General features: G+C 49.2%; 1 protein-coding gene across 1 annotated transcript; it reads right to left on the reverse strand.

Annotated features, from left to right (window-relative positions):
- Window positions 1–10,740: 10,740 nt before the first annotated feature.
- Window positions 10,741–11,556, reverse strand: LOC119047459 (60S ribosomal protein L12-like). The gene is made up of 2 exons (XM_053667696.1): window positions 11,213–11,556; window positions 10,741–10,942 (listed from the first exon to the last, which is right to left on the reverse strand). Exons 1-2 carry the CDS (start codon window positions 11,500–11,502, stop codon window positions 10,741–10,743), a joined length of 492 nt encoding a protein of 163 aa, XP_053523671.1. The 5' UTR covers window positions 11,503–11,556.
- Window positions 11,557–13,222: the final 1,666 nt, after the last annotated feature.

Genomic DNA, 13,222 nt, shown 5'->3' on the forward strand with positions numbered 1-13,222 from the left:
CGGGGGCGGGGCCGGCCGGGGGCGGGGTCTCTTTCCAGCCGTTAGCGTCACCCGGGCGCCTACGCCAATCGCACTACGGCCCGAGGGCTCGGCGCCGCCCGCCGAGATGCGGCTGGGCGCGAGGCGGCCTCTGGCTGGAGCAAGAGCCGCGCCCTCCCCCTCACCTCACGCGCCGCGCGTCCCCGACAAGCGCGCGCTCTTGGAGCGCGAGGTCCTAAAGTCCCCAGCGCTGTCTCCGCAACTGAATCCCTGGCCACAGGCTACTCACACTCTCCATCTTCCTGCAAATCCGCAGGTTCTGTTTTTCCTCTTTTTGGTAGCCTTTCATTCTTCTCCTTCCCATAGAAGGCACTCGGAGGCTAGATCTTTTATTAGTTATATGCACAGCCAAAACATAACGTGCGGTTGGTTTATTGACACCATCTCTGTCTCTCCGGGTATCTATCCATAAATTCACCATTCACCGAACTGTTAGGTGTCAAGCTCCATGCTAAGCCCCTGACATGAGTCATCTCATTAAATTCTCACAATAACTGGGCATTGTTTTTCATCTTCATTTTCAGATGAAAAAAAAAAAAAAAAACCAGGCCCAGAGAACTGAGCGCTAGTCTTGCTCTCGGGCTGTGTATCATTTAATAGCAAATACTTATTGATATCTCCCTGCTTATTGGTATGTACGCTGCTATTCTGGGTATTGGAGCTACAGCTGTGTACAAGGCAGACTCAAATCCCACTCTTTGGGCACTGAGAGTCTAGAATTTTTAACTCCCCAATGTGATAAGAATATGCTGTGGGACTACTTTTCATCTCAGTATCTCCTTCCTGGAGTCCACATTTATCAAAGCACTCCCAGGTCAGTTTTTGCTGGAATTTCTTTGTTGGTGGGGGAGATTATTTCTGAACTACGGGACAGGGCTCACCTCTGTCTTAAAAAAATGAATAGAGCCCCCTAAAAATCAAAAAGGATAGGAGAGCTACTAGTTGCAAAATCAATAAATGCTCATTAGTTTTTCAAACAGCTCTGTGAGCTAGGTCTTTTCCTTAATAATATTAAGAAGTAGAATAGCCCTAGCTGGTGTAGCTCAATGGATTGAGTGCGGGCCTGCAAACCAAAGCTATTGCCAGTTTGAATCCCAGTCAGGGCACATGCCTGGGTTGCAGGCCATGTCCCCAGTACGGGGTGCACTAGAGGCAACCACACATTGATGTTTCACCCCTCCTCTTTCTCCCTCCCTTCCCCACTCTCTAAAAATAAAAATTTTTTAAAAGATATAGAATAATATTTTACAGACAAGGAAATTCAAATTCAGAGAAGATAAGTCCTTTGCTAGTAAGTCACACAGAAAAGATCCAATTCTAGAATCTGAATTCTGAACCCTTATTTTATACTGAGCTGTAAGTAAAGAAGCTGAGGCCTGAAGGAGGACTTTCCCAAGGTCATGCAGTGAACAATGAGGACAAGAGGCTCATGTCCTAGTTCAGCCACCAGCTCCAGGTCGTGAGTTTGGCCATCTTCTCATCCTCACCCCAATATACCCCAACAGAAGCTTCCTATGGCTTCTCAGAGACAGAAAGTATTCATCTGTCATCTCCTTATGTCTGGGCTCAGCCTTTTACCCAAGGAAGATATTGATTGTCTCAGTCCTTTGGGGAAGAAGGAGATAGTTTGCAAATGTGAGGGAACTTAAGATGCACTTTTGATGCCACATGCTCCCTCCTTAGCCACCCGGCATATGTCAGCCGAGACGGCCCTCAGGGAGCTGGGATGCCAGCTGAGAAGAAAGGAATCAAGAAGTCACACACAACAGTGGGTTATTGTTGTACTTAGCGCTGAAGTAGAAGGACAAGGGACTGCGAAAGTAAATGACCGAGTACCTGACCAAGGGGTATGGGGCGGAATGCAGTCACAGCAGGCTTCCTGAGATTAACACAAGAGAGCAAGAGGGAACTGGGAGAGTGTCCCAGGCAGATAGACAGAAGGCACGAATAACAAGTGCCAGAAAGGAGTTCTGCTTTTCCAGGAACAGAGAGAGGGCCCGTGTGACTAGTGGGGAAAGACTCTAAGGGGCAGAGTGGGAAGGTCAGCCTCCCAGGGGTAGCCCTTGCTGCAGGGTTCCAGGACTATTGGGTGGCCTGGAATCTGTGTGAGACCTCCTCATAGCAAATAAAATATAGCAGCTCCTTATTTTCTACAGAAGGAAAGAAAAAAGAAATCCTTTCCTGAGGATGTGTACCTGAGATGTTCACTAGCAATGGCAATAATTAGAGTGGGTGTTACTTTGAACAGGATGGTTGAAAGGGCTGGAGGGGGTGGTAGGCAATGAGCTCACTCTGCACCCTTGACAGTGAGGTGGCAGACTGGAGTCTCTCTGGATGCGACATCCCAGAGCTGATTTGAGATCTCTGGCATCTCTGAGCCTTGGTCCCTCCATCTCTGGGACAGAGACAATAAAGCCTCAGGGCCTCTCCCACAGTGGCTCTGAGGAGCCAGGAGGATGACCTACACCAGAGGGGAAAGTCCTCCCTCAGTCTTCACACAGCACTACTCTTAGCTCTGTATTCTTTATTTGCATATACATTTGATATATGCCAGACACCTCGCAAAGGGCTCTCAAGTATTTTCATCGAATGCTCACTATGGCCCCACGAGGCCGGTGCTATTATCATTCCATTTTCCTGGGGCGCAAGGAGGTCAAGTCACTTGCCCAAGCTCAGGCGGGTCTACGTGCAGGCCTGGGTCTCACCCTCCGACTTTCCGATCCCCGGGAGAGAACGTTCAGCGCCCAGGCACAGCCCCAGTACCCTGACCTAAGGAAAGATTTGGCTGTTTGAACAGCTTGCTCAAAGCGCCCAAGCCAGAAATCTCGGGAGTCCGGGCTCAAGCGGGTCCACCACCCGGAGCCCGGCCGTGCATGAGGGCAGAACCCAGCCAAGCGTCCGCCGGATGCTCGGCGCTTGGTCCACAGCGCAGCCCTCCCCGCGCGCGCAGGTGCGCCTGCTGCTGCGCATGCGCTGCCTGCAGCCACTGCAGAGCCCGAGTATGGGCCTGTTGCCGGGAGTGGGAAGAGTCCTGTGATTCACGCATTCGTCACATGAGGGCTTGGCTATTGCGCCAGGAGCCACGCAGGTGGGAAGACCGATGCGGAGAGGAGCTGGGATCAGGACAGAGAGGCAGGGAGTGGCCTGGAGGGACTGAGACCTGAGGGAGAGGAACAAGCTAGCCGGAATAGGCAATGGGGTAGACCAAGATGAGACAGAAGTAACCGGGTGCAGTTGCCTCTACCAGACCTACTGATACCGTGGACCCACTAACTTGGGTCCCCTCCCACCCATACAACACACACCACACACCCAGGGCCTGTTGGGGAGGCCTGGGTCCAGAGTTTGACCTCTTCTCTGACAGTCTTGGGCTTGCACCTACCTCCCTGTTAAGCAGCAGCAGCAGCTACATTTTTTTTCATGTCCACCTTCACCCTCTCCTCTTGGCTGATGGGTCTTGAGATACTGCTACATCCTTTTAGGGACAGTTTTTAAGAGTTCAACAAGATAATATTCATCTTTAATACTGGGAACCTAGTAAGGGCCCAGTGAATGTTAGCTGGTAATAAGGTCGACAGTGACACGCCATGAGGCTGTAAACACAGTAATGGGCATTTCAGTTGGCGCCCTGCCTATTTTGCTGTTGTAGACTCATTGGAAGAGAATGGAAAAGTAATTGTCTCCATCACAGCCACCCCGCTAAGCCATACCCAGTACAAAGAAAGAGCAGCTGGCCCTGAGTGCTTGTTTGGTACATTCTTTTTTTTTTTCTTTAAGATTTTATTTATTCATTTTTAGACAGAGGGGAAGAGAAGGAGAGAGGGAGAGAAACATCAATATGTGGTTGCCTCTCGTGCACCCCATACTGGGGACTGGCCCACAACCCAGGCATGTGCCCTGACTGGGAATGGAACTGTGATCATGTGGTTCACAGCCCGTGCTCAATCCACGGAGCCGCACCAGCCGGGGCTTTCTTTGGAACATTCTTATCCCCAAAAACAAGTGAAAAGTTTTTTGTGTTTGAGGTTGGAATACATTATCAAAAAGGCTTCGTTTTCAAAATCGTAGGTAGCGTTCTCAAACTCAAAAGGCCAGGCAGACACGCGTAGCACCAATGTGCCCGACTGCAGAGCACTTGCGTCGCTCAGGGGGGCGGTGCTTACTCAGCTCCGACCAGCGCTTCCCACGCAGTGACTAAGGGTCTTGATTGTAGAAGTTATATGACGTCTTCCACTGTGTAAGTGTTCCAGTAGATTGTAACATTTTTAATAACACCACAAAACAACACATCCACAGGCTGCATCCAGCCCCCAGGCTACATGTATACAAACTGTGGGGCACTAATACCCCTTCCCCAAGCAGCAGGTTCCTGGAGAGGCACTGATTTCTACTCAGCTCACTAGAGCCCCCTAGTGGGCGGGGCTTTAGACAGTGATAGCGGTGGTGTGAAAGCCTGGGCACCAAGAATGAGGACCTTCCTGCTCAGCGTGGAGAGCCAGGAGAGAGTCCCTCTGCTCAGCCTGGCTCTGGGGGGCAGGGTGGGGGTGGGGCGCAGTCCTTTAAAAAGTGCCACCTCCTTTTGAATGGACTGGTGAGCACCTGCAGTGGGAGCCTCTGAGGACAGCTGGTGCAGGCAACTCAGCTTTGCTGGGACTGTTAAAGCCCCACAGTCCCAGGATATGCCCAAGAACGAGGAGGGAGCCGCCCCCAAATGCCAGATATGAGCAGTCTCAGTGACCTCCGACAGTGGGGACTTCAAGCTGATTTACTTCGATTTAGAAAAATAAAGAAATATGGCACATGGCATTTTTTACACTTTGGGTATCAGAGAACAATTTATGCCTTTGACCCGTTAAATTGTTGTGCGATCCCAGAGGCAGGAGTCTCCATTCCTTCCTAGAGCTGGAAACAAAGGAGCAGTCAGACCACCAGCGTCCCTCCCCATCCTGCACAGCCGGGCGGCTACCCTTCCTCTGCAGACCGATGATAATGATGGTGATGACTGCAAGCATCCTGGGGACATGCTATTTGCCAAATATTCCAAGGTCTCTACATATATCAACTCATTGACCCCTAACCATCACCTGAGGCAGTTTCTATTATTATCCCATTTTACAGATGAGGAAACAGGCGTTTGTCCCAGGTCACACAGTCAGTGAGCAATAGGGCCAGGATTCACACCCTGGCTGGAGGGAGGTGAGGATGGACATTAGAAAGCAGTGTTCTATGGTTTGGACTTCATTTCTCTTCTTATTAGAAGCCACAAGGAGGCTAGTGCCGTAGTTCAGGTCTGAGATAGTGGCATCCAAAGCTGGGGGAGGGAATAAGAGGACCAGACATACTTGAGATGAATAAAAATGACCCCCGCCATTTCCCGAGTACCTTTATGTGCCAAGTGCATCATGCACAAGATCTCGTTTAACCACCGCCTCTGCCCTGAACTCTTATGAAGTGGGTATAATATTTATACCCATTTTACAGATGAGAAAACTGAGGCACAGCACAGAGCAAATTCCTGGCAGAACCAGGACTTGAACTGAGTATGTCTGAGCCCAAGCACAGCTCCTAGCACAAGATCTCAGTAGCACCTCCAGACCTCAGAGCCTTTCTGGGCCAGACATAAATGTACACACTATGATTCCACGCATACGAAGTTTCTAGACCACTACACTAATTTATGACAATAGAACTCAGGATGATGATTATCTCATGAAGGTGGGGGGCAGGGAGTGTCGCCTGGGAGGAGAGACAAGGAAGCACCCTGGGACTCTGGAAACATCCTGTCCTGACCTGGGTGGTGGTTCGTGGTGCATCTTTATGCAAAAATCCCCACCCCCCTCGGGAGTGGGGTTATAGAGCATGAGGGAGATAGGCGTACTGTGAGGCATGGCTCCTTCCAAGGCCCTGTACCTAATTTTATTTTTGTAATTATTTTCTTTTTCTTAAAGAGAGTGCCCATGTTGTTGAAGCTTCAGGCCCCATGATATCTGAATCTGCTCTGACTCAGAAGTGGCTGGGAGGTTGTTTGCTCCATCATTAGATCCAAGCTGGAGTGATACTTATTAATACCTTAACCCTCACCCCAGCTCGCGACAGGGTGTTTTCGGTTCCTCATCACACATGTCCCCACTGCCCCTGTAGTGTCAAGCAGACCCCAGGAAGCTCTCAGTAGCCTGGGAAAGGAAGGGATGCCCGCCCATCTCAGCTCAAATTAAACACAGGTTGTCTTTCTGGCCCCTCCAGCTTCCTGCCTCCTCTCCTTGCCCTCCTCCCTCCCTCTTCTTTTGTCTACTGTCTTCCCACCTCCGCTTTTCCCCCACTCGCCGGCCTGACAGCAGCCTCCTCACCCCACCCTGCAGGGAGTCAGGGCCCAGAGCCTTCCCTATGGCAGACCGAGAATGGCTCAGCATTGAGGGAGCCAGGGGCCCCAGCTCGGGCCCAAGGGCTGCCTTGTTTGGTGGCTCCAGCCTGTCGCTGCTCCTTCGTGAACATCAGTTTCCCTGTCTCCCATTTAATGCATAACCTGGGTCATGGGCTCCTTGTCTTGAACCACAGTGGTGTCTAACTCTCTCCTGAGTTGGGAAGCAGGTAGACAAGGGGGTCCATCTTGGGGACCTGACTCCCCTCCTCACCTGCCCACCCTGGAGGTATCTCGGGTGCCATGTCATTGGGCAAGCAGAGGAAGCGGGCTGTGGGTGGGGTCTGATTGTAACTAGCTTGGGACTCACTGCCCAGGCCTTTGGGAACCTCCCTGCCCCCCTACGCTGGAACTGCTCCTGTCTGCTGATGGCAGGGATGGAAGGGACGATGGTCCTCTTAACCCTCAAGCCTTCCCTCCCTTGCTTTCAGGCTGTGACCTTTCCTCCAGCTGTTGATAAGCACCCCCACCCCCAACATGTCACAGCCACACCCTGGAGGAGTGGTTGGCCATTGTTCGTGCTTGGCTCGTGTACTTGGCCTAGTACACAAACAAAAATAGCAGTTATTTTACTTCATGGATCCCCAACAACCCGAAGCCATCTGTTTGCGACATCCCACTCTGGGACCTAAACATGCCTGCTGCCTTCTGTGGCAAAAGTACAGCCACCCGATATCTATCCATGCACATCGCTAAGTAGTTCTTGCCGTGTTCTGCTGAAAGTCACCAGCGCCTCCCAGGCCCCCAAACTTCCCACTGATGGGGCCTCATGGAGGAAGAGAGGAGACAGAACTTCGCATTCCATCATCCGCTTGGGTCATAGCTTGCTTTTTCCCCCTCGGGGTTTTCTTTTGATTGCTTTAGAAATCACCTCTTTTACTCTGAAAATGAATCTCCTGCTACAATAGCACACTCTCTGTGAGAAAGACACTTTCCCTATCTCATCACCTGGCCACCCCCCTTGCTGGCCCAGTCTTTGAATGGACCTCATGCTAAAAGAGCGCCTGTCTCCTTCCTTGAGAAGCAAGATCAAATCCTCTACCATTGCTATGCCGTTGTTCCTGATTCCTGCGTTGCCTCCCCTTTGACCACAGCAGGGAAATCCTGGATGTCGTGACTGGACTATAATGGGGTGGAGATTTGTGTGTTTTCTTCATTCTTCATTACACAAGATAAAGTAGGCAGCCTTAAATATTTCTATTATTAATAAAAGACTAAAAATAAGTGAATTAAGTATTCAACCCAAGAAATCAGAAAACCAGCAATATGATAAAAGAAAGAAGAAAACATAAGATGAAAGTTGACATTAATGAAACGGAAAAACTACTAAAAGGATACATAAAATTTGTTTGAGCTTGTGAACCACATGATCACAGTTCAATTCCCAGTCAGGGCACATGCCTGGGTTGCAGGCCAGTTCCCAGCAGGGGACGCATGAAAGGCAACCATACATTGATGTTTCTCTCCCTCTTTCCTTCCCCCCTTCCCCTCTAAAGATAAATAAATAAAATCTTTTTTAAAATTTTGTTTGAAAACATACTATGAAAAAAGCTTAACTGAAGGTAGGTCTGAGAAAAGAAAGCAGAAAGGGAAAGCAAAATGATGAGGTCCTGGCCGGGTAGTTCAATTGGTTAGAGCATCATCCTGAAACACCAAGGCTGTGGGTTCAATCCCTGATCTGGGCACATAGAAAAATCAACCAATGAATGCCTAGAACAACAAATCAGTGTCTCTCAAAAATCAATCATTTTTTTCATGTTGTATGTGTGTGCATGTGCATTTGACTCAGAGAAGCAGGGCCACTACAGTGAAATAAAATAAGGGACTGGTAACAGGAACTGCCCTTTTGCCATCGTGGGTGCCGGTGGCACAGACTGTGCAAGGCCTCTACACCTGCCGCTGGTGGGAAAGGAGAAGTGGGTGTGTTGGGGCAGAACAAGGACACGTCTGTCTCTCACCCTCTCCAACCACAGTGACACAGGCGACCTGCAGGAAAGCTGGTGTACTTTGCTGCAGAGATGCACACATACCTGGCTCAGGACTCAGAGAAGCCGGAGGAGGAGACCCAGCAGGACCCAGAGAAGACACATGCCCAGGTGTTGCCCACCGATAACAAGGCAAGTCAGCAGCTACAGGAGAGCCCGAGACCTTCCACCAAAGGACAAAGCACAAAAAGTGGCTGCTCCTTCCAGATCCTGAGTGAATTTAACTTGTGGCCAACCTTCCTTGGAACCACACAGGGAAGAGAATTCTAGGAAACTTGGTTCCTGCTAAGTTGACACAGTACAAAGTAGAGTATGAGTGTGTGTGTGTGTGTGTGTGTGTGTGTGAGAGAGAGAGAGAGAGAGAGAGAGTACACAAGTATGACAAAATATTAACAACAGGTGAATATAGATAAACAGTGATCAACCTTTCTGTAGATTTGAAGTATTTAATAGAAAGCTGCAGGTGAAAAAAGGCACTAGGCCTAGATGGTTTTACAACTGAGTTTTATCTAAGATCAGATTATTCCTTTTATACAAACTATTCTAGATTATAGAAAAGTATGGAATGTTCCCAATCCTTTTTACAACGTTACTTTAATCCCAAAACACATTTTTAAAAAAAGAAAAACCACAGACCATTCTCACTTTCGGGCACCCTTTTCACCCCCAAGAAGAAGATTTTGTCACTAGGAACACAGTCCACTTAATTCACTACATAAACAGAGTAAAGAAGAAAAAACAATGAATGACCTTTTGACCAGAAAAAAATACGTAAGTGTGAGTGAGCGCCGGTGTCATGCTCTACACACCGGGAAGCCTACGGGTTTGTACAATGGAGCTCCTGCCCTTCGGGAACTCACAGGTTTCTTGTAATTGGGTGTTCAGTCAATCAGATGATGGCGTAGGAGGAACAGCGATTGGGTGCTAACGTGAAAATAATTATGTTCCAAATGGAATGGCATAAAGAGTGAGGGCGAGTGAGGACTCGGGGCTGAGATTTTGAGCTAGAAATGAAAGGTGAGCTCCCAGCCCCTTACAGATAGGAAGACCAAGGCCCACAGAGGAGAAAGGACTTACCCAAGGTCACAGAATGCCCACCCAGCCAGGTCAGCATCTATTTTAAGTAATTCCACGGATCTGGAAAGCAGAAGAAGCTGAGCCGGGGAAAACTTTCCAGAACCGGGCTGACACCACCCCCTGCAGGTAGGCAGGAGGAACTGCAGGACCCTGAGGGCCATGAGTAGGGTAATGGCATCTTTTTTGGTTTTTTCCTTTTGCCCCAGGTTCCAATAAGACTCTGGTACAGTACTGTGATGAATCCTTGTTTCGTTAAAAAAAATTGGTTCATCATAGGATTTTTTGCACTAATTTTAATTTAAGAAAAATATTTAATCGGCCCTGGCCAGGTAATCCAGTTGGCTAGAGCATCGTCCAGATGTGCCAAGGTTGTGGGTTCCACCCCTGGTCAGGTCACACACAAGAAGCAACCAGTGAGTGCGTCAATAAGTGGAACAACAAATCTACACCTGTCTGTCTCTCTGTCTCTCTCAAACCAATAAATAAAAATTTAAAAATATTTTATGTCAAATAATTATTTATCTTGATTTCTAAGGTTTTTGGCAACCCCATCCTTAAATTTTGCACCCTAGTCTAGAACCTCATTTCCTTCCATTCTCATCCCTCCCCCAGCCTAGTGCTGGTATCTCATCAGAGATGCTCCCCTCTTCTGTAAAAACGCAGGCAGGACCCTCCCTCCCTCCCTCCCTCCCTCCCTCCCTTCCTTCCTTCCTTCCCTCCCTTCCCTCTTACCTTCCCACCTCCTCTATGCCGCCTGCTGCATTAAGCAGACAGGAAGTGTCTCTGGCCTCGGGGAGTCATTGAGTAAAGATGCAAATGAAAATGTAAAAGGAAAAAGTGTTACAAGAGCTTTACATGGCCAAGAGAAGGATCGCATCTGGGGCTATGGGAGGAAGAGTTTGGGTGGGTCCTGTCCCAGCCTCCACCCATACCTGCTCCCTCTTCTACGCCGGAACTGCAAGTTCAGCAAGCACTCACCATGTGCCCAGCGATACCCAGCAAGCATTCACCCTCGTGATGGAGGCACCGCTTTTACCTTCATGTACAAATGAGGCACCTGAGGCTCAGAGACGCAGAGTCACTCAGAGTCCCACAGCTGATAAGCCACCAAGCAGCGATTCCCCTGAGGTCTGCCTGACTCCACGCCCATTCTTGTATTTATTTAGTTAGGTAGTTTGGTAGTCAAATCATCTGTCATTGAACTATTTTCCTTTGTAGTTCTTAATTAGCCGGGCACTCCACTGCACCGCTGTTGGTGTCTTCTGTGATGTCATGAGGGTGGTGGCCATCGACACTGCAGCCCGCAGGCTGGGCTGTCCCCAGGAGCTCTTCAGTGGTTCTAGACAGTTCAAAAGATCGCTGACGCATCTGCTGGGCAATGTCGACAGTCTCATTAAAACTGATATTTTCACTGTGCCTAATGGTTTTGAGTGTTTTCTTTCTTTTTTAAATATTTTATTTATTTATCTTTAGAAGGGAAGGGAAGGAGAGAGGGGAGGGAAATATCAATGTGTGGTTGCCTCTCGTGTGTCCCCTGCTGGGAACTGGCCTCTGCTGGGAACTGGCCTGCAACCCAGGCATGTGCCCTGACTGGGAATCGAACCGCGATCTTTTGGTTCGCGGGCCCATGCTCAGTCCACTGAGCTACACCAGCCAGGGCTTCTTTCTTTCTCTTATTTTTATTTTTACTTATTTAATTTTCTGCTTCTTTCTGTCTCGTGGGGGTTCTCCGAGGGCTTTGATGACCAGGGCAGAGGCGGGAGGCACTACCTCCGCCTGGGCCTGTCTGTTCTGAATGGTCAGTTTCACTGTCGTCCACAGACCCTTCCAATCACTGGTTGCTTTGGCAATGTCATCACCAATCTTGTTTGGTGACAGACCCAGGAGACTGATCTTGAAGGCCCGGGCAGACGTGGCACTGACTTCCCCATTGGGACACCTCAGGTACATGACTTTGATCTCAGGGTTGAACTTGGGTGGCATGGTAGAGGCAGCTGGTGTCAGATGAACCCAGACTCAGGACGACTGAAGAAAGTCACACCTATCAATGCTGAATCTTGTCATCATTAGGCCACATTTGTTTATTCCACAAATATTTTTGCATGTCTGCTCTGTGACAGGACTTGTTTTAGGTGCATGGGTTACAGTAGTGGAGGACATGGTCAACGATTTCTCCCCCATCGCGCAGCATTCACTCCAGTAAGGAAGATAATTAATAAACATGTAATTAAACAAACAAGGGAAGTTTGGATAACAAAGGTGTTATTAAAACACACTTACAGCCTCGGCTGGTGTGGCTCAGTGGACTGGGCGTGGGTCTTCGAGCCCAGGGACCGAGGTTCAATTTCCGGTCGGGGTGCATGCCTGGGGTGCGGGCCGGTCCCCGGTAGGGGACCCACGAGAGGCAACCATGCATTGATATTTCTCTCCTTCTCTTCTTCTCTCCTTCCCTTCCCCTCTAAAGATAAATAAAAAAATATTTAAAAAATAAAAAATAAATAAAACACACTTATAAAGGTAACGACAGAAAATCCGGGTTGTCAGGAGCCTCTCTGAAGAGGGGACTTACCCATTTGAGAGGGGACCAGAACGCTGAGGGAATCACCAAGTGGATACCTGGGAGAAAGGTGTTTCAGACAGAGGGAACAGAAAGTGCAAAGGCCCTGGGGTAGGATTAAGATGGGCATGTGTGCAGAGGAGATTGTCATGGCTGAAAAACAGTGAAGGAGGGATAGGGAGGGAGGTGATGAGGTCCGGGGCCAGGTCACGGAGGGCTTAGTAGGCCATGATAAGGAGCTTGGCTTTTATTTTGGGAACAATGAAGAGCCATTGGAGGGATTTTTTAAAAAAGATTTTGTTTATTTATCTTTAGAGGGGAAGGGAAGGAGAGAGGGAGAGAAATATCAATGTATGGTTGCCTCTCGTGTGTCCCCTGCTGGGAATTGGCCTGCAACCCAGGCATGTGCCCTGACTGGGAATCAACCGCGATACTCTAGTTCGCAGGCTGTGCTCAATCCACCGAGCTACACCAGCCAGGGCTCCCATTGGAGGGATTTATGCAGGAAGGTGGTGGGATGTGAGTCACGATTTCAAAGACCACTGTCATCTAGGATTTCTCAGCCTCGGTGCTATTGGCATCAGGGCACTGCAGGATGTTCAGCAGCGTTCCTGGCCTCCACCCACTAGGTGTCAGTAGTACACTCCCGGTTGTGATAACACATGGTGTCTCCAGACATTGTCAGAGTCCCCAGGAAGGGCAAATATTGCTCCCAGGTGAGAGACTGCTGTGGTCATGAAAGCCAAGGAGGACAATGCAAATGTCCCCAACTGACAGAGCCTGCCGAGACACGACTGTGAAGTACTGCACCTGATCTTAGACCATGCCCTGCGCTGGAGAAGGAAGGCCGGTGAGGTGCTTCTGGGTCAGTGAATAGCACAGGAATGGGAACGGCAGAGGAAAGAAAGAGTATGGAATCAGTACTAACTCGACTGAAGTTGAAAGCTGCGCTGTGGCTAAGTACGAGACGACCCCCATGTTTGATGAATACACACTAGAGTGTTTAGGGATAAAGAAGCCTGATGTATAAAGTCTACACTCAGATGATTCCGGAGAAATTACCCACATCCATATGTGTAACTTGCGACTGTTATGTATGTGTGTGTGTACATAAAATCCCATGCTGGGTGTGTGTGGGGACAAGTG

The sequence above is a fragment of the Artibeus jamaicensis genome, unplaced genomic scaffold (genome assembly GCF_021234435.1).
Source record: "Artibeus jamaicensis isolate MK-2021 breed Jamaican fruit bat unplaced genomic scaffold, CSHL_Jam_final contig_471, whole genome shotgun sequence".
NCBI classification, from domain to species: domain Eukaryota; kingdom Metazoa; phylum Chordata; class Mammalia; order Chiroptera; family Phyllostomidae; genus Artibeus; species Artibeus jamaicensis.

Bases quoted from the DNA above. Each gene is read 5' to 3' on its own strand.
- LOC119047459 (XM_053667696.1), bottom strand. From the start codon at position 11,502: ATGCCACCCAAGTTCAACCCTGAGATCAAAGTCATGTACCTGAGGTGT. The intron at 10,943-11,212 runs ATAAGTAAAAAT...AACACTCAAAAC, and splicing joins AGAAAGAAGCAGAAAATTAA to CATTAGGCACAGTGAAAATA.